General features: G+C 32.7%; 4 protein-coding genes across 4 annotated transcripts; 1 reads left to right on the top strand and 3 right to left on the bottom strand.

Moving 5' to 3' along the window:
• Positions 1-2047: 2047 nt before the first annotated feature.
• On the bottom strand, positions 2048-3699 carry LOC122587866 (cytochrome P450 76A2-like). The gene is made up of 2 exons (XM_043760028.1): positions 2773-3699; positions 2048-2659 (listed from the first exon to the last, which is right to left on the bottom strand). Exons 1-2 carry the CDS (start codon positions 3697-3699, stop codon positions 2048-2050), a joined length of 1539 nt encoding a protein of 512 aa, XP_043615963.1.
• Positions 3700-4267: 568 nt separating this feature from the next.
• LOC122586417 (acyltransferase Pun1-like) lies at positions 4268-5623 on the top strand. Its single transcript, XM_043758411.1, has one exon. It carries the CDS (start codon positions 4268-4270, stop codon positions 5621-5623), a length of 1356 nt encoding a protein of 451 aa, XP_043614346.1.
• Positions 5624-10018: 4395 nt separating this feature from the next.
• On the bottom strand, positions 10019-13349 carry LOC122586414 (cytochrome P450 716B1-like). The gene is made up of 4 exons (XM_043758409.1): positions 12837-13349; positions 12193-12640; positions 10413-10600; positions 10019-10321 (listed from the first exon to the last, which is right to left on the bottom strand). Exons 1-4 carry the CDS (start codon positions 13347-13349, stop codon positions 10019-10021), a joined length of 1452 nt encoding a protein of 483 aa, XP_043614344.1.
• A 2474-nt stretch (positions 13350-15823) lies between these two features.
• Positions 15824-21657, bottom strand: LOC122589422 (taxadiene 5-alpha hydroxylase-like). The gene is made up of 4 exons (XM_043761716.1): positions 21015-21657; positions 20164-20602; positions 19669-19856; positions 15824-16280 (listed from the first exon to the last, which is right to left on the bottom strand). The coding sequence occupies exons 1-4, from the start codon at positions 21525-21527 to the stop codon at positions 15975-15977; spliced, it is 1446 nt and encodes a 481-aa protein (XP_043617651.1). The 5' UTR covers positions 21528-21657; the 3' UTR covers positions 15824-15974.
• Between the last annotated feature and the right edge of the window lie 592 nt (positions 21658-22249).

Below are 22249 nucleotides of genomic sequence, written 5' to 3'. Positions count from 1 at the left end.
GATTATTTCAAAATCTTTATATGGTTTCAGTATATATATATATATAGAAATGTTATTCTAGGAACCCTTAAAAAGCAGGATCCTTTATGAACCTTCTTTAAATTAAAATTATTAACTATATGATTGATTACATATGTTCATATAATTATATAATTGCTTAAAAATGTTTATATGACTATCTATATACATTTTATTACCATCAATTTCAAAAAAACATTTATTTACAAAATACTTGCATATATGTGATCGACTTGCATACATGTGCTCATAGCACTATCCATGCACATGTGATCATAATATCTATTCTCCACATAATTGTATAACAGATGATAATCTATGTCTATACATAATTCTAAAATCCAAAATTATACCTAAATAACTCAAAACAATAAAAAAAAAACAATCATCATGATATGTAAATGATAATCAATGATTAGACTTAATTTAAAAAGTTCTTAAAGGTTCCTGTTGTTTTAAGGGTTTCTAAAATAACTTTTCACTATATATATATACTATTTAAATTGATATATATATACCATTTAAATTGGAAAAATCATGTGAACCACTATATTATAACTTGATTATACTTAATAATTTAATATTATTTATATTCATATGTGAATGGTTCTTAATTAAATCTTACCCTATACAAAAGTTAATTACTTATATTTTATGTAGAGAATATATAGGAAACAAGATTTGCTAATAAAATGCATTGAGTTACTTCTTATTGTTTCTAACTTAGACTTATAAAATACTAAAAATATTTAAACTAAAATAATAGATAAAACATAAATTAAATAGATTCTTCCCCATGTGAACATTTCTTAAGCAATGTAAAACTTTAAAATTTCTAGAAGAGGTAATTTAAACTATAATATTTATATAATTTTTAAACTAACTTAGATAAACTTCATAGTAAGACTACACAATCTTGGAGGGGCTAACACCCCTTCGCCCTTGAGTAGTTCCGTCCATGTATACTTTTGAGGTTTATCGAACGTTAAGACCAAAGACTAAAATTGAACAATTACATAAATAGGCAAAGTTAATAAACAATTCTTCACTCAGTTTGAAATTAATAACATTTCAATAAAAATAATATAATCAATCATAATAGATTTAAAAGCTAAACAAATAAACAATAATTGTTAAAAACACCTTTGATTTTACTATTCGTGCTTGATGCTTAAAAAGAAAAGAAGGGGCAAAACGTTTGGTTCCCTTTTTGATTTTGCGGTTGCTGGTTTAACCAAAAGGGATGGCAAAATCCTTTTTCTTAATTTTTTTCTTTTGGTTTACTTATCAAAAATGAAAATAGGTAATTATTAATAGACTTCTGAACTTATTAAAGTATCAAATTGATTATGCGGAAAGCTGGATGCCCAAGAGCCAATGCCCACCTAAGAATTGATGACCCGTTGATAAGATCTTTAATTTTGGAAAAATACATCTGGGTTTGAGTCCCTTCATACTCTCCACCTTAGCCGCGGTGCTGCATACGGTTATTATATCGGAGAGAGCCCAAAATTTTTATATTTGCAAATATTCATAGGGACTAAAATCTTTAGATTGAAAAAACAGGGGGACCCAAAATTTACCGGAGTGATAATCCGAGAGGACTGACTTAATAAACGTAAATTTTTTCAAACAAAAAACAACACACAAAACAAGTAGTGAACAAACAAGGGAGACCGGAGCCGAGGGATCCGCCCTTTGGATTTATGATATCCAGCATGGTCAACTAGAATGAGGACAACAACGCTACATACATGAGATGTAAGATGCAAATTGTTATACAATAATTTGCATAGTTTGGCATATGTAGCATCTATGAGGAAGGGAATATGAGGCTGTTAGACACCTAAGTTGGGTGAAACACCCCTCACATATCTTTTTCAAAATATTAAAATATTGGTATGTAAGGGGGTTTTCACACAACTTGGGTGCATGATAGCCTCATACTCACTTTTTTCATATATATATATATATATATATATTATGATACAATAGCTTGGATGTAACGAGGACACCAATTATTTGGAACTTAGCACTTGGGCTTTTTGGCTATTGCTTTCAATGGTTGTAATTTTCTTACAACAATTCCCATTTGATCATTCATGTCCAGTGTGGCGCCCTTAACATGGTTTTCGAGTTCCCAATCAAACTCATGTAGTAACGAACCTAATACGAGGTGCAACATACGGTCTGCAAGTGGTAAGCCTACACACATCCTGCGGCCTGCACCAAATGGTATGAGCTCAAAATGTTGACCTTTGTAGTCAACATTTGTAGCCAAGAATCTCTCGGGCTTAAACAAATCCGGGTTCTCCCAGCACTCAGGGTCTCTACCTATGGCCCATGCATTTACCAACATTTGGGTGTCTTTTGGTATATGGTATCCCATGAAATCGGTGTCATGTCTAGCCTTCCGTGGGATTAGGAAAGGAAGCGGAGGGTGGAGTCGTAGAGTTTCTTTTATAATGGCTTGTAGGTAAGGAAGGTTGATGATGCAACTTTCTTTAAGTTTTTGGCTCTTCCCAATGACCAATTCTAGCTCATTTTTCACCCGAGTCATCTTTTCAGGGCTTCGTAGTAACTCGCTAAGAGCCCATTCAATGGTGCTACTTGTTGTTTCCGTCCCAGCCAGAAAAGTCTCCTGTCGAATTGTTAAGAAAACAGGGTTAATTTATACAACTAGATAGGAAGTGATACCAGAAACATGAGTTTTAACAATCAATGTTAAAGACAAATTAAAGCTTTAACACGGACCAAAATAAAAATGGAGATGTCCTTTTTCGACATCTTTCCCTGTTCGTCATTTCCAATGCCTTCATAGTCCAATAAGATGTCCAAGAAGTCCTTCCTCTTTTCTTGCTCATGAGACGTCGCTTCTGTTCTACGCTCTATGACCCGATCTTCCACCCAGGCCATTGCAATCTCTATGGCTTTTCTAGTATCTTGATCAAGCTTCTTTCTCAACCCTTGCAAATCAAACCACTTCAACCATGGTAAGAAATCAGATATATTTGGAGAACCTCCCAACTCCATCAAACTTGACATTAGTGTAAAAAACTCCGAACCAAGTTTAGAATCCGGGGTAGCCATGTCCCGCGAGAGAACAAGGTTCCCTATCAAGTTAAAAGAAACAAGAAACACAAACTTGGCAACATGAACCCCACTACCCATTTTTTCCAAATTAGTAGCCTCTTTTTCAATCCAACTTAACATGTTATCAACACACCGTCGTCTTATTGCATTTGATTCATTGATTCTTTTAGCCGCAAACATCTCAACCGTACAAATTTTCTTTAGCCCTCTCCAATATGAACCATATGGAGCTAAAGCTAGAGATGATTCATTAAAGCCATGAGACTTGTTGTTCTCCATGATACTACGATCTACAAATGATAAATCATTTTTCTTGAACAATTCTGTTGATGCCTTGATGCTCAGGATCACCACAACGTTCATGGAGCCGAGTTTTAGACTAACAAGCGGACCATATAACTTGGCTAGCTCTGCCATGGTTCTATAAGGCATGGAACCAAGATTGAGAAGGTTGCCAAACAGAGGCCATCCAGGTAAGGCTGGTGGTTGCAGTTTTTCACTCGTTGTGGGCTGTTTTCGATGAAATAGAGAAAGAAAGTAAACAATGATGATGGAGGAAAACAGACTAACTACCCAACTGAACTCCATGGTGTGACTGTATTCTTGATTAATTAGATGATCTTTGTTGTATTGGATTATTATAGAACAGTCTGTGACTTAATTAAACTCAGTAAACTTGGTTAAGTTCATACACAAACCGGGGTTCAAAACCTGCCAGAATCTTGTGGGATTTTTTCATGAAACTTAGTGATGTATAAGTTTATTATATTGTCTTTTCCCAAGCAAGAACAGAGACGTAGTATATGATCATTCATCATTATTAACGACCGTCTCATACAACGTACCATCAATTTTTAAAAACATTTTATTTTATTAATTTTCTATATCAATTAGTATTATGTAGAAGAAACAATAATGATCAGCATTGATCGTTGAGTGGTTGCAGAAAAATCAAAAGAAGGGAGCTTCCGATAAGTTTTAGAATAGATATTGTTACTATAGCATCTTCAATTCGGTTGATATTGGATGATAGCAAGTTCATATATTTATTATAATCACTTTCCACAACATGATAATAATGGCTATATAAGACACCAGAAAGTATACTATCACCAATATCACAAAATCAATCTATAGCTAAGTTTCATTTGTGAATATGACAATCGTAAGTAGTCTAATTAGATTTTGTAGAACTAGAAAACTTCACACAATTGTGTCAAAAGAGATCATCAAACCTTCTTCTCCAACCCCTTCTCACCTCAAAACATACAATCTTTCTGTTTTTGATCAAAGTGTTTCAAGCACATTTATTCCAATGGTTACATTCTTCCCAAATACCGGCATTTATGCCAGTTCTCATGAGAAAATATCTCACCTAAAGAATTCATTTTCTCAAACACTTACAAAATATTACCCCTTTGCTGGAAGGCATGCCAAGATTGCCCCGACTTACGTAGATTGCAACGATGATGGAGCCGAGTTCCTTGAAGCGTCCATCGATAGCACACTCTTGGGTTTCCTCCAAAAGTCACAACATGAGGATCTTGACCAGCTCTTTCCATATGGCCGAATATGGAACCAATGGAACCAAAGAAGTGATGGGGTTCAAGATGACCAAGTTATCCCTCTAGCGGTTCAATGCAACCATTTTACATGTGGAGGTTTAGCTGTGGCTGCATCTTTTTCTCATAAGATAGCGGATGCAAGTAGTTTGATTCATTTTACAAACGATTGGGCTAGAAAAACACGACAAAAAGATGAATCACTCGTTGATAACGAGCCACACTTTATTCAATTCAATAACACAAACATAAATTTTTCCGAATTTTTGCTTGACAGATCAAATGATTATGTCACAAGGAGTATTATATTCCCAAACTCCAAAATAAACAAGCTTAAACACAAAGTGATAACCATGACCACAGAATCCGGAAAACCAATCCTTAACCCAACTCGTGTAGATGTTTTGACATGGCTACTTTATAAATGCGCAGTGAAAGCTGCTACCAAAAATAACTTAGGCCATTTCGAGCCCACGGCTCTTGCTCATCCAATAAACATAAGAGGCAAAATGATAGAACCATTGCCAGACAATAGTGTAGGAAATATTCTTCTCACAATGGACATTCAAACAAAAAATGAAGGTGAAATGAAGCCGGATTTGATCATCGGTGAGCTCCAACAACATAAGATGCAAATCCGGGCTATAAAAAATATTGAATCCGCCTTCGCTCATCTTCAGAACGTCATTTCAGAAGCTGATTTTGAAGAGCAGATCTTGAAAAGATTTAGAAATGCTTATATATGTTCAAGCTTATGTAGATCTTCTATATATAGTATCGATTTTGGGTGGGGAAAACCTATAAAAGCGACTCTTGGTGGAAATCTAACAAAGAATAGCTTTGTTCTTATGGATACCCCCAACAATGAAGGTATTGAAGCACTTGTGTGTTTGGGAAAACAAGACATGGAGGTTTTTGAAAGGGACCATGAGTTACTTTCCTTTTGTTAATCAATATCATATACGAGTACTTTTTTGTAATGTCATATTGATATGTTTGCTCTTTATCTAATTATCTCTACACTTGTTGATCTTAAATTCAATGTAAAGTGAGTACATATAATGTTGTTACATATGTATAAGTTCAATTCAAAATTGGAGTTTCTTCTGGTTAGTTTTCCTTCTCCTATTATTCATGGTTATTTTCTTTCATCTTTTTAACAGATTTGATCTTATATGTATAGATGTTTGATTGAAAGCAACAACTATGTCTAACTTTGTGCATTTTCTTTTTGATTCTTCTGCCTTTAGTTGTTGATAGCTAGCCATTGATTTGAATCTGCAGCAAGGGCTACACTTGTAATCTAGGCCCAAAATATCCATACTTGCTCCAAGAACTCACATATTTAACCTTCCCATTCTTATCCTCCAATAACTTATTTCATATCTGATTAATTCATAGCTGTTCTCAAAGTAAGTACTAGTAGGCTCTAAATGAACTTAATAGCATATGAATCACCTTGTGGAAAATTTGTTCGTGTTCGTTTGTTTAGGTAAATGAACGAACATGAACGCAAAAGTACGTTCGTTTAATTAAATGAACGAACATGAATAAAGCTCTCGTTCGTTCATTTATGTTCATGAATGTTTGATAAACCTATATCATTATCAGGTCCCTTTAGGCCAGTGTTGGACATATTCTCAGTAACCCTGGCTCCAATCGATCAATTATCTTGGTGATCCTTTGGTCGCAATTCATCGGTTCATCCCCCGAGAATAATAAGGCTCGATCTTAAGGGGTGGACATCATTAAAAGAAAGGCTAATGCCAAATTTTAGTTTGATGAATAGAGTAATTTTGTAACCCATATTGGAAAAAAAAAAATGAACTCGATCTTGAATAATTATATAAGTTTTTGAATAACTATATAAGTTTATGAGCGACTTTTTCTACCATCATCGCATGGTTTTATAGTGAAATCAATTAGAATTATTTTGAGTTTGATGGGTTGGACTGAAAACGTTAATTAAGGAATAAAAATTACAAGAATAGACAAAATTTCATGTAATTTGAATTCCAAATTTCTTTAAATTCTAGAGAATATCATAAATCAAACACCCCTTGAGAAAAAATGTTCCAACACGAGAAAATATAGGCCATTGGATGTTTATCAAAGAGTCATATGCCCGCGCAATGAGACGACAATGGTGGTGGCGGCACGAGATAGTGGCGTGGCGGTGGTGGCGACGGGTGCCGGTGACAGGTGGTGGGGCCGACATTGATGGTGAATGTTAAATTAATTGATGTCAAATGTAGTAGTGTAGTTATTTTAAGGGTCGAGGGTTTTATGTTGTAAATTATTTCATTAAGTGTATTATATGTAAATTAGGTAGAGATGTTCAAATTTGTAAATAAAGAACAGAGAAATTTTGGATATTTCAAAGTTGTAATTCGAGAAAATGAGGGAGAGGTTGATGATTTATAGTAGTGTAGATGATAAGAATTTTATTAGAAACGAGGATTTTTTACATTAAAATCATTTAGGAAGACATGCAAGACAATAATGTAGTAGGCCGGTCCTAACTGTAGGTACCATCTCTTCACTTGGCTTTTTGGTTTGTTTGCATTGATAAACTCACGAGCAGATCATAACATACGTATTATAACCATTGAGTTGTTTCTAGAGAAAGTTTTTCTTCTCTTTAGATCATTTCTCGGTTCTCTCTTTAGTCTTGATTTCAATTCGTCTTGGCGTGGAGGATTATTTCAAGGGTTAAGCTCTGAGCTGGAGGTCTTTCACGAAACATTCTTTTACCTTTATGTAGAGGTAAAATTGTTTATATCACATCTCTTTAATTCCTTATTTAGATAAGGTATCGTTGTTATTGCTATGATATATAAAATAAAATGATTGGAAATACTAGCTTATTAGAAATACTTATATGTGTTCGACCGGCAAAATCATAAAAGAAATATAAAGGAAATGGTCAACCTCAATGACCATCATTTTATCATTTTATGTAGATGACATACCCTTTTTGTTTATTTATGATGCCGACAAAGGCAAAAGTACACCAGCATCTTAAAACGGTTGGATTCTCGAAAACGATATGGTAAAAAGTGGAGTATTTATTAAAGTAGATAAATTTTGTTTGTCAAGCACGTAGCAATAATTTTATATTGTTTCTAAATTTATAATCATTCTTTTTATATAGCACAAGGACAAAAATAAAGAAGACAAAAGAACATAAAAATAAACAAATAATTGGAGTGATGCCGAAATAACGATTAAATATGTATTACGCATGAAATTGTCTCTTATATTATGTGAAATAATTGATAATAAACTTTACGGCCCGTCTCTTTTTTTATATAACTTTGTTGTATTTTATTAATAGTAATTAATAGCGAATTACTGGGTGCATGTGATTGGGTGAGATTGAGGTCTAGTAGGTCTCTTTATTTAATATGATATCTTTCTTATTTTTCAAAATGTCATGTCTACACACCTCGCCGATCCTATCCCGATTAACGAATTTCATAACCTTGAATACAAGTGTGTTGTTTGTTAACAAAACTTTATAGGGACCTTTTAAAATAGTTCGTTTTGGACATCAAAAATCTCATGACCAAACCTGCCCATAACTCATCGTATTCGTGTTACCACCTTTGTAATCGTGCCCCCTGTATACAAATATCTTACATTCACCTCTGAGTCAGAGGAAAGGAGAAGAGTGGAAGACAAACAAGAAAAGATTGTTAAAATTCGTAGGTAACTGATGCTTATGAATACTTTGTTAGCGGATGTACTTTGATTGTTCAAAATTTATATCATTATGCATTTAGTAATTTCAATATTTATTTATTACTTTTTATTTTTTTTTTGTTTGAATTGGCATATTTGAGGAACAAAAATGTAACAAAAACCCCGAGAATCTATTTTTATTTAAAATATGATCATTTATGGGAAATATGTGAGAAAAAGAAATCATATTCGTGGGAAAATCATGAAGAGTCAATTTGTGAGAAATTTGTGGGAAACTAATACAAATAAATTCATGGCAAATCAATGGGAAATAATGTCTTTGGCAAATCGGTGGTAAGATAAAATCTGTGGAAAAATTCCAAAAGAACTTTTTTGAAAATCCGTGGGAAAACTGTAAGTGCTGTTGTTGGAAAATTTGTGGAAATATTTCCCATAGTTTTTTGCCTGTGGGAAATATTAAGTAGCCGAGAAAAGTTTGTGGGAAAATATTTTTCTTGCCCTTTTTAACGATGGCCAAAATCAGTAGAAACTAGAAAATTTATGAGACATAGTCATTTCGGTGTGCTAGCGAATGGAAATAATTTTGGTTTATTATTTTCATATATAAAATTTCGGCAATTAATAAAAGGACTCAAGTTAAATATGTCAGTGTAATAAATAACCAAAAGTCGGTGGTTGCCAAACCACTTGTTGCAACCATATATCCTAAATGCATATGGTAAATTGGTAATCGAATTAAAAGTTATTTATAATAGAAACATTCATACCATGCGGGTATCATTTTCGTTATATGTCAGTCACACATAAATACTAGTTAAGCTGGGTAGATCAAATCTTCCATCTTCACTTACAGGGAAAAACTTGACCCTTGAGAACTAGTATGGTAAATCCTATTTGTGCTCAGGCTAGACTCGTAAACCGGTAGTTAAGTTGTGCCTTCATTGCACAGTATCACTAACCATTGGTGAGAGTCACAATCGAACCATGATGAACTTAATGAGAAACTCCGTGAGAAGGGGAATCTTACCAACACACCAAATAGATAAAAGTAAACACTCAATGCTGACTTTAACGAGTTTTGAGTCTTAATACTTTGACGATGTATATAGATAGCTTTATCTATACCCAGGTAAAGAAGCTGCTTTTAGGTTCCATCTAAATGATTGAAAAAGACCTCCGACCTTTGATAGGATGAGAATCGAACCCTTAACTCCTGTCTCCAAAGACAAAAGGTATTAATTATCTTCTTGATCCAACCAGGCTCCTTTCACCAACACACCACATGGTGGTGGTTACTAGCGATCACGTATATTTGTTGATGTTTAGACTATATTCATTACTTGTATTTTTTTTTTTTTATTGTTTAAAATTTTGCTTAAGCATCTTGTTTTCTCATCTTAAATAAGTACTATCTGACAATCCAAAAACAGATCATAAAGATAAAAATAAAAAAGAATTGTTTAACTATATTCATCAACAAATATCATGTAAAATACTCTAAATATGTAAATATTGGGGTATAATACGGTAAGAAAGCCCATTGTCATTGATAAGTTTACAAGGCTATCAGTTGAAGCAATTATGGTTTCAGCTTTAAGCATTTCCTCCCAACATTCAAGTTTGTTTGACACCAAATGTTTTTAAACTGGTTTGATATGAACAAACAACCCTTGATCAAATTCTGGCATTGGGATTCTTTTGAATGCTTCTTCTTTGTTAAAAAGCTCCCACTTAAACCGTGTCACTAATCGATGAATCATGACTAAAGTTTCCATTTTCGCAAACTCCATACCAGGACACATCCTTGCCCCCGCTCCAAATGCCAACAAACTGAAAGGTGGTGGTTTTGGATGTATGTTTTTATCAAATCGGGTCGGATCAAACATGGTTGGGTTTTGAAAAATGCTATCGTCCATATGTGTCATGGTTGCAGACAACATTACCTAATGGAAACACATCATGTTATATTAACAATAATAACAATACTTTTGTATCTAAGTATATCTATTAGTAAGTGTGGTTTCTTAGACATACTTGCCATCCATTGGGAATTACATATCCTCGGTACTCGATATCTCGAGCAGCTCGTCGAAAGGATAAAACAGCAGGAGTATTTACTCTTAGCACTTCACTTGCCACACTCCATGTGCACTTCATCTTGGCAAGATCTTCCCATGTGAGAGCTTCCCCTGGTAATTTAGTCTTGGATATTTCTTCATGCTCTACGATATCAAAGTTATATATATGTAAAGTGAAGTTCAAGCCATTTAGGTCTACTACATACATAAATTTTTCTTTTGTTGTACCCAATGGGATGTATGAACATTGATAATTATAATGAAATTTAAGCTCATTTATAACTTTGATATCTTTGTCTGATTAAAGGTGCAAGTCCTTCTCAATGTATCGCCCACCTAAGTGGTTTCTCTTGTGTAACTACTTAGACTTGTATATTGAAATTCAATGAAAAATTTCTTGAAATGGTAAATTTTACCATCATTTTTGTCAAACAAGTTTTCAGCCAAAACAATTTATGAAATAGGGTAATCCGGCATTGCCGACTCGCTATTTTTAAGGGAGATCGGCGTTGCCAAAGCCGGACTCGCTATTTTTAAGCGAGACCAGCATTGCCAAAGCCGGACTCGAGGCGTGTGTCAGGTTTAGACCGAGACCGGCGTTGTCAAAACCGGTCTGGAGGTGTGTCAGAGAGAAAGAAAAAGCACAGAGAGGACGAGTACATCTATAGGTAAACCCCAAATCACCCGTCACAGCTAGTCCATCTACAGGTAAACCCCAAATCACCTACACATCTTGCAGGGTAACAGTTGCTTCACCAATTGGCAAATGGAACGCGTTTATCTCGGGACGCCATCTTTCAACCAACGCGATAATGAGAGCATGATCGACTTTGTGGACCACTGACATCAGTACACCCTCAAACCCAGCATTCCTGAAGCATCATGACCTTCTGACAGATGGCATTCCTTTGGATTAACCCGGCAAGTTCTTGCTTGACTCCTCCATCACCTGATCGACATCTTGGTACACTCACTGGGCGTTCATGGAAAATATTGTATGAGCGATGGGTATTTTCAGTTTGTCACCACAACAATCCTGGAACTTTTGGTACACAAGTAACATTAACAGATGCCATTTCGTATTGAAAATAAGAGTTATTGATGATGGTATGTTTGCTTTTGAAAATAATAGATGTAGTGATAGTATGCGTGATTATGAATGATAGCACTGCATGTACATATAACTTAAAACTATGAAAACTTTCATGTGACTTTTGTCATAAATTTGTCAAGTCATGTCTATGAAGCCACTTGTCAAGTCATGTCTATGCTAGACCTTGCCACCTGCTCATTTCTGCGCTCGTCCTCTCTGTATTTAAACCTGACACACGCCTTGAGTCCGGCTTTGGCAACCCTGCTTAAAAATAGCGAGTCCGGCTTTGGCAACGCCGATCTCGCTTAAAAATAGCGAGTCCGGCCTTGGTAATGCCGGATTACCCTATTTCATAAATTGTTTTGGCTGAAAACTTATTTGACAAAGATGATGATAAAATTTACCATTTCAAGAAATTTTTCAAATTCAATCTAGCACCTTAGTTTTGTTCATGCTTGTTCTCATTTATACAAAATATTTAATTATGAAGGTATAACTATATATAAAATAGTGTATAACTAATTCATTTATAATATTATTATATTGTTTGGACTAGTTCTAAGACCAATACCAGACTAACAATTGCAATCCATAAAAACTGTTAAACACAAATAAAGATGATTATCCTACTAAAGATAATTACCTTGGAGTATATCAAAATAGATAGATTCATTGTTTGCCAAAAGCCTGATGAAGAAAGTGAGGAGGGCAGAGGTTGTATCATATCCTGCGACCATCACAAGAACAATGTTGTCAATGATCTCCTCATCTGACATCATTGTTCTGCTATCATCACCATGGATGTTGAGAAATGAGGTTATAAGATCTCTTCGAGGGTTCGCTTGCTTCTCTTGATCACGAACCGCCTCCCTTTTCTCACACAAAAGTTTTTCAAGCATCTTCACCAATTTCATCCTTGCTTTAAGCCCGCGATTAAATGTAGAGAATGGCAAATTAATTGGTATTGCTAAAACACTTGCAATCATAACTTCAAAAAGTGGTAACAGTTGATCTCTTTTAGGCCCTCTTTCGATCCCAAATAGTAGCGAACAGATCACGTTGAAGGTCAAAATCTTCATTAAGGGTTGCACCTATATCATTATTAATGTTGGATGTATAGAATATGGAGAATGCAAAAACAAAAGGCAAATATATGAACATGATTAGCTTTTTATACGCAGATAGAGCTATAACTGTTTACATTTCAGTTTTCTCGTGTACTTTTTGACACGATAATGTATATTGTTGTTTATTAGTTTAGTTTTAATATAACTTTATAGGGAATACCTTGACTTCATTTTTACCATGCCAATATATTTGAAGATGGTTTTGGATTTCATCGTCTACTTTTGCAACATATTGTTTCAAAACGTCAATCTTCAAAAACGAAACCATGGATGTTCTAACTCGTTTATGATCATCACCCGTCAACTCGAGTATATTTTTCAAACCAAAGATCCTACTCATTGAAGGAGGTTGTGTGTTAGTGAGTGTGTTTCCATCACAAGTACTATATACAAACTTATTTGCTGCTAGACCATGTAAAACAACGGTTGGGTACCCAAAGACATTGACTTTCCATATTGGACCATATTTAGCTATTCGTTTTTGGAACCATTCTTCTACCTTGTCGGCTTTTAAGGCTTTAAGTAGGTCGAAACTTTGCCCGATCAATGGTAGTCCTAAAGAACCAGGAGGGTGTTGTTTAGAGTAGTTTTTACGTCGAAAATGGAAGAAAATAGAGAGCAAAAATGACAAGAATAATGTTAATAACATGGTAAAAACCATCAATACTTCCATGGCTAAAACACGTACAAACTACACTGCTTTGATATGTATATATCTACATGGTAAGAAATTCAATTTCTTAATTTGTAGAGAGAAATGATGGAATTGAAGTCAAAAAATGTGAAGATGGAGAGAGATGGTGGAAGTCAATAAGTATAGAAATATCATTTCATTTGTGAAAGCCATATGCCAGATGTGGTTAGGACAGTGACACATATTATAATTTGTTATTCGTTAATACTCTTTCAAACTATTACTTTACTTTCTTCCAATTGGCAACATTATCATTTTAACACTAATGCGAATATCCCGTCTCGATTTCAATACCGGAAAGTAGAATCGAATTTCATGTGAGATCGAAATTAATATCAATTTTTGTTGGTTTGCAAGAATTGAAACCAAAGTACCAAAATGGTAATTTTTCATATTTGTAACTTCGGTATTTCTATTTGTTTCGCTTTTCTATTAAGAATTACAAAATGAGCTTACTTGGCCATGATTCATTCGTCTAGGTAAAAGAGTCATTTTTTAAAAAATAAGTTGTGTAACAGGTTGATTTGAATTGACTGGAGTTAGTTGTAATTTTAAATGACTTGTTAGTGTTGTTTTAAAGTTTTAAAAGTAAGTGATAACTCATAATTAGATATATATTAAATGGTTTAAAAATAATTATATAAATTAATTTTTTTTATAAGAATATGTCTATTTTAATATATGTTTTGTGTATTTCAGGTTTGAGCTAAAAAGCTAAATTATGGCTTAAAATGGTGATTGAGTGAAGTCACAACGTTTTATGCTTCATTGAGATTGGACTTTTTACTTCTAGCTGCTTGTTTAGTTGTGTACATGGAAAATATGGAGACTCCATTTTATTTGAAGAATTGTGTGCTGTTTCCTTTGAGCCGTGAATTACTTTCAAGTCCAGCCCAACACTATCTTTATTTGGACTCACATTAGACACAAGGAAATGAAAAGCCCAACATCTCGTACAACAATAGAAGGCCCATCTTCCATCTGTTTTGGGCTTGGTTTGGCGGCTATCATGGCATGAAGATGTAAAAGTCGGCAGTTCGGCACATATATAATCTTGAGCAGCTTACATTAATAGGGAGCCTTTTATTAATTTTTAGTCGGCAGCAATTAATATCGTGAGGGATTTTTAGGAGATCATATATATTCGACACATATTCGGCAACAAGGCCGTCTTAACCTTTTCGGTAACTTTAAGCGGATCTAAATTTGAAGGCCTCGTTGTCAAAGTCTCTAACAAAAAGTCTAATCCTTTATCAAAGTTTGGAACAGGCAAAAACAAATTAAAAAGTTTATAAATTGTGTGATTAATTAGTTGAAGTTACAAAAAGATAAAAAAAAAATATATATATATATGACAAAGCCTCAAAGACAATAATAAAAAGAATATTAGATTGGAAAATGGAATATTCGTAGGTTACTTTTAAACTCCAAACTCAAACTGTCTGTTGGGTTTCTTAGAGAAAAGCAACAAAAAACTTATGATACTACCTTACAAGCCCAATATAATTTATTAATTAATTTATAAGTCTAAAACAAAAATAAGATGTCTGATGAAAGAGTTTATTAATTTATTGATATTAAAAGCAATGATAAGTCTAATTAGGAGCCCAAAACTAATTAAAATTGAGCTTTGGTGGCCTCAAGCCACTGCTTAGGTTAATACATCTATCCAGCCGACATCGGCAACCTCGTAATATATTATTCGACACATTGTTTTTGGCGGCTGTAGGTTGTAGCCTACGGACAGAAAGATTACAAGCAGAAGACACCATGCCACACTATTTTCTTTATCAATCATTGGTGACACGCTAATGTCCGATACCATGAGGAATGAAGACTCGATCTCAGATCTCCAAGTCAACATCCCCTCCACCAACACAGATCAGTAGGTTTTTGATATGAAAAGTAAAAAACAATTTATGCAAGTTAATGATTACAAAAATCCTCTCCTAATATCTTGATTTTAGCTTGTTTGTTACATTAGATTATGTACTATTTTTGAGAATCATGGGTTTTATTTCAGACATACATGTAATTTAGAAGTAATTGTAAAATACAATGTCGTATCGTCCTACTTCATAAAAAATCTGAGAATTATTTTATTTTATCTCTCCAAATTAATACACTCATAATACCTTAAATGTATTATCTACTAATTAAATCCCTCAACCATTTAAGTAAGCCGCATTATCCCTTTTTATATTTACTTTTATATTAATAACTACACTGTTATCGCTAGAACCGCTGACGCCACCATCCGCCACTTTCACCACCGTCACCGCCGCCAGCATTCATGGTCGTCACCACTGGTTCTCATTGTATCATGCAAGCATACGTCTATTTATATTGATGAATCAGTTTAAAAATGTTAATCCTAATGTAACAAAACAAACAAAGGAAGTCCAATAGTGGGAATTAAGAAAGCTCATAACTTTTATGTATAATATATAGGGTTTGTGAATCCAAATTTTTCATTATTAACTTTTCAAGCTAGCACACGACATTTTAACTGAACCCACAAGTGCCAAGTCTATAAGTTGAAGCATGGCTTTAATACTTAATGTTTCCTCCCAACATTCAAGTTTTATTTGACGACACAAATGTTTATTTAAGTGGTTTGATCTGAACAAATAACCCTTGATCAAATTCTGGCAATGGGATTCTTTTGAAAGCTTCTTCTTTGTTAAAAAGCTCCCACTTGAACTGTGTCACCAATCGATGAATCAAGACTAAAGTTTCCATTTTCGCAAACTCCATACCAGGACACATCCTTGCCCCACCTCCAAACCCCACCAAGCTGAAAGGTGGTGGTGGTGGATGTATTGTTTTATCAAATCGAGCCGGATCAAAAACTGTTGGGTTTTGAAAAATGCTATCATCCATATGCGTCACGGTCGAAGACAACATTACCTGGAAACACATCATGTTATATTTATATATATAAAAGGTTCCTTTGAGAATCATTCATATATATGAACATAGGTAATATTAGTTATAACTTGACACTTGATTTTTGACTAATCTTTCTTTATAACTTAACTATTAACTAAAACTAGAACATAAAAAAAAATTCATGTGCATGAATTTGTTCATATAGACTATTCATATATGAACACCAAGTTATAATTAAAAGGTTCTCATTGTTCTTCCAATTTAAATAGTTCTCATTTGAACATTTTCTTATAGGAGAAAAGCTAACAAATGCCCCAGGGGCATCATTTTACCAACATTTATTATCTACAAATTTCCATGTTTATAACTTATTTGCATTTAGTATATTGTTTTTATTTTTACTTCCCATTTTACCCTTTCTTTAATCAAATAAATAAATTACAGATTTTAAGAGGTCAATTGTCCTTTCATCTTTGTCATGTCCAACTAGTTTTCATTTTTTTTGGTTTGTTCAAATAAATATTATTTTTGGCACCTTTCATATTATTTTCGCCCCACCACCACATCATCGTCGCTACAACTACCGCCGCATTGTCCAAATAACGTGCTACTTTTATAATAAGATATAAGACATTTATATATACATATATAGGGGATGGGTATTGTAAACAAGTATTAAAGTAAAACAAATAAGACAAAATCTTGACCTTTAGATCATGGTTAAACTGATGCACAAAGATTCACGAAACAATTGATGCATAATAATTTTCATGGTGCACAGTGATTTTAAAAACTTATTGATTTATTTGTTTTACTTTAATACTTGTTTTATTTTATCTAAAACATATATATATATATATAATTATTAAAACAGTAATTAACCGAGTCTTCTAAAGCATCCTTAAAACTCAAAATTATTTTAAAAAATTGCTACATATGATTTATCCTATGTGGCATCTCCATAGATTTTCACAATTATTTTAATCTTTTTAATTATAAATACATCTAAAAAATCTTTTAAAAAGTCGATATATACTTGCAAATCTTCATTTTCTTTGTTTCTGATCCTTTCCCATCATTATTCTTTAGTAACAACATTTTATTTATTTTCAAATCCTCCTTCTGTTTTTATTAACCTTAAGTATATTCTTTCTTTTAAACTCTTTTTTTTTCTATTAATTCATCATCATCGTCGTTGGTCTCCTTTCCATATGATTTTTTTTTTCCGTATTTTATCTATCGTTGCAATTTTCCATTAATAACTAAATAAATTTGGATGTGGGTGTTAATTACTTTCAGGATGTTATTTGTAATTTCATATACTCATTATTATCTCAGTATGAACCAAATATTGTTAACATGTTTATTTATTTATATTGAATCACTTTTTTGTCTTTTACTTATGACGTATTTGACGATAATTTTGGTTATGTTTTGTTTGCACTAATTTGCATCGTTCACTCCTTTTTGTATTCATCATTAGGTGTTGTATCACATGCATATATCGTGATTTTGGATGTTTATTTAAAACATTTTATTATACTTTAATGTTAGTTTTTGTTGTTTGTGAATTTTAAGACTTAAACTTTATTATGATACCTATTTAGAACCAAATACTCATATTATTTTTGAGTGGATAATAATTGTATTTGACTATTGTCATTGAATTGTAAGTTTTTTAGCATTTTATTAGTATAATATGTATATATTAAAATAACCATACCAGTCATACCAGCCGGTAAAACCAGTAGTACTGGTAAAACCGATACCGATAACTACTCATAAAATAACTAGTGTTTTAACAATTATATATATATATAGATATATATATTTCTACTTTTACTAATCGTCAATTAATTGTTATATCCAAACTTTTTTAATTTACTTATATTATTTTAAACTATCGCGCATCGCGCGAGTAAAATATATATTTATATATTAAAATAGTAAGAATCCTAGCTTCTAAAGTCTTCTTTCAACCTAAAGCTAACTTTAAATATTGCCACATAGGATTTTATCCTACGTGATATCTCCACATTTTTTTTTACAATATTTATCTTATAACCTTTATATTTTCTCAAACCAATCTAATTTATTTTATTAAATATAATATAAAATATTAAATCAAAACTAGATTTAAAAAAACATATCAAAAACCATATTAAAGAAAATGACGTCCAATACATCTAATAATTTGGCAATGATATTTTTGACAAAAATAAATATTATTTAAAATACATATATATAACTTTTAAAAATATATCAAATATTAGAAATTATTTGAAATATTATTAGATTTTATATGACAAATTAACTTTGGTGTTCCTCTCCTTCTTCGGCGAAACACATAAAATAAAGTAACCAAAATTGGTTGTTATTCTAGCCATAAAACAAAGTTTATTATATAATGATAATAACAGTTACTTGAGTTTTACAAATGAGTTTGTTATTGACGGGGGTAAAATACTTTATTTCTTTATTGTGTTTGAGATTTTTTTTCCAGTCACTATATATGGTATTTCTTTCATATCTTCAGCATAACTGAAAGCAAAAACCATAATGATTTTCTCTTATTTATCTTATTGGTTCTTACTTATTCGTATTGTATATATATGTATTTTATGACTAAATTATTGTCATGTTTAGCTTTTTGCTTTGTAGATATTATTAAGTTTAATGAATAGACATCATGTTAAATTATCTATTTACGTTTGATTTGTTGTAGTGTTAATCTATCAGGTGAATATATTCTTACGCCATTTATGGCTATACAAATGATGTTGATGATATCAAAATATCTTAGGTTAAATGTTGTGAGAAGGCGTATGTAAACAATATAGTAGGTTAAGTGAATGTGATATCTACAAGTTGGAAAAGACAAAAGGCAACCAGAGTGATCCAGGAATTAACCATTAACTATAACATAATCAATTTCTTCATAATAAACCTATAGAATAACTATTTACTAATGCATAAAATAACCTTTTTAACTAGCCGCACATCGCGTGGGGTAAAATACCTACTTATATATATATAAATATTTTATCTTTTAACAAGAAAGGTCATAGTAATAATTTTATTAATTAAAATATTTTGTTTAGTACATAAAAGGAACGGTTAGAAAAATCATGAAATGGAAATAACAAAATAATTATATATAAATGAAACAAAAATCTGAATTGGGAAGGTTAAAATGGGAATAATAATATAAATTTAGTATAGTTAGTACAAGTGAGGTATAAATATAGAATATTTAAGATAATAAATGCTGGTAAAAAGATGCCCCAAAGGCATTTGTTAGCAATTCTTTTATATATATATATATAGATAGATAGATAGATATATGTATATTAACGATCTACTTATGCATATAAGTATTTATTAGTTTGGGGTTTCTTTGACATACTTGCCATCCTTTGGGAATTACGTATCCTTCATACTCGATATCTCGAGCAGCTCGTCGAAAAGTTAAAACACCAAGAGCATTTAACCTTAGCACTTCACTTGCTACTCTCCATGTGTACGTCATCTTGGCAAGATCTTCCCATGTAAGAGCTTCCCCTGGTGATTTACTCTTGGATATTTCTTCATGCTCTATAATATCAAAATTATATACATGTAAAGTGAAGTTCAAGTCATTATGATCTACATACAGAAAAATTCTTTCTAGTTTACACAAAGAGAGTGCATTTTTCACCCAAAAGTTTATGAACATTTATTAAAACACAAATAAAGAAAGGGAAAATGATTTATACAGCTAACTGCATGCGCAGTTCTTAACAAAAAATTACATCTTAATCTTTTTAAATTACAAATATACAAACGCCCCCTGATTTTCACCTTGCTGCAGCCAAAATGGCTGCAGTCGACTGCAGCTATGCTAAACCCATAAAGAAATTACCTCGGAGTATATCAGAATAGATAGATTCATTGTTTGCCAAAAGCCTAATGAATAAAGTGAGGAAGGTAGAGGTTGTGTCATATCCTGCTACCATCACAAGAACAATGTTGTCAATGATCTCCTCATCGGACATCCTTGTTCCGTTATCATCATCATGACTGTTGAGAAATGAGGTTATGAGATCTTTCTGAGGGTTCGTTTCATCTTGAACCGACTCCCTTTTCTGACGCAAAAGTTCTTCAACTATGTTTACCAATTTCATCCTTGCTTTAAGCCCACGATTAAGCTTAGAGAAGGGAAAGTTGATTGGAATTGCTAAAACACTTAGAAGCATAACTTCAAAAAGCGGTAACAATTGTTCTCTTTTAGGTCCTCTTTCAATCCCAAACAATAGCGAACATATTACATCAAAAGTCAAAGTCTTCATTAAGGGTTGCACCTATATCATTAGTGTTATATGAAAAGAAAATTAAGAATGCAAAAACTAAAAGGATATATAAGAACATGATTAGTTTTTAGTATAGAGTAAAACTGTTTACATTTCAACTCTCTTGTATCTTGCCTTTGACAGGATTATGTATTATTGTTAACGAGTATGGTATCCGTGCAATGCGGCGACGATGATAGTGACAGTGATGTGGTGGTATCGACGGATGTAGGTATTTGACATAAAGATATTTGATTTAAAAGAGTAGTGAATATACTTTAGAAGATAATTGAATAATTGTGTAAATTAATTCATTAAGGGTAAACTGATAGTTTCGCATGTACCAAAAATGTTAACTCTTCAATAAAGGGTATAATTTTTATATTGTATTATAGATTAGTTTTTAAATAGCTTTAAGCAGTACCTTGACTTCATTTTTACCATGCCAATACATTTGAAGATGGTGTTGGATTTCATCGTCTACTTTTGCAACATATTGTTTCAACATGTCAATCTTCAAAAACGAAACCATGGATGCTTTAACTCGTTTATAATCGTCGCCTGTCAACTCGACTATATTTTTGAAACCAAGAATCCTACTCATTGAAGGAGGATGTGTATTAGCGAGTGTGATTCCATCACTATTACTATATACAAACTTATTTGCTGCGAGACCATTTAAAACAACGGTCGGGTATCCTAAGACATTGACTTTCCATACAGGACCATGTTTAGCTATTCGTTCATGAAACCATTCTTCTATCTTGTCGGATTTCAAAGCCTTAAGTAGATCGAAACTTTGGCCTATAAATGGGAGTCCTAAAGAACCAGGCGGGAGTCGTTTCGAGTAGTTTTTACGTCGAAAATGGAAGAAAAGAGAGAGCAAAAATGACAAGAATAAAGTTAATAACATGGTAAAAACCATCAATACTTCCATGGCTAAAACACGTACAAACTTAATTGCTTTGATATGGTATGAAATTTAACTTTCTTTGGAGTGAGAGATGGTGGAACTGAAGTCAGAAAATGTGAAGCTGGGATCTCATTGGGGACTTTTGGGGTGTTTATGAATTATGACTTCATGAACAGATATGGTGGAACTCAATAAGTATTTATAGAAATATAGTTGTGTAAGCTATACGCTTGATGTGTCATCAGCCGACAGTGACACATATAATAAAGGTAAATTGATAGGACTTTTAGGCCATGTATCTTTTTGGAATTTTGGTATCCATATAAGCCCTGCAAAAATAGTATCAAAATAATTTAGTCATAATTTAATCTTGTCTTTGACAAGATTCGAACCTAGGTTTTCTCAAGGAGTACGTGACAGTTGGTGTCCATCCCACCAAAGTGAGATGGTTTTACACATATAATAATACGTTAATAATCTTTTATACAATTAGAACATCGGGTATGGTTGAAGAATGCAGAACCAGCTGAACCCCAACTAATCGTCACATCAGTTTTCACAATTTGACCAATTTTAGGCCGTTATAAATGTAGAACCACGCAGACCACATAACATTATTTTTTGTTTTTAATCTTATAAGCAACTCAAAATATTTATTAACTAATTTTTATCTAATATATAGTATAGTAGATATATATAAATATATATATATATAATTATTTTACAGGCCCGTCCGATGAACGGAT

The sequence above is a fragment of the Erigeron canadensis genome, chromosome 2 (assembly GCF_010389155.1).
Source record: "Erigeron canadensis isolate Cc75 chromosome 2, C_canadensis_v1, whole genome shotgun sequence".
Lineage (NCBI taxonomy): Eukaryota > Viridiplantae > Streptophyta > Magnoliopsida > Asterales > Asteraceae > Erigeron > Erigeron canadensis.
This window is presented reverse-complemented; position numbering and strand designations above follow the sequence as displayed.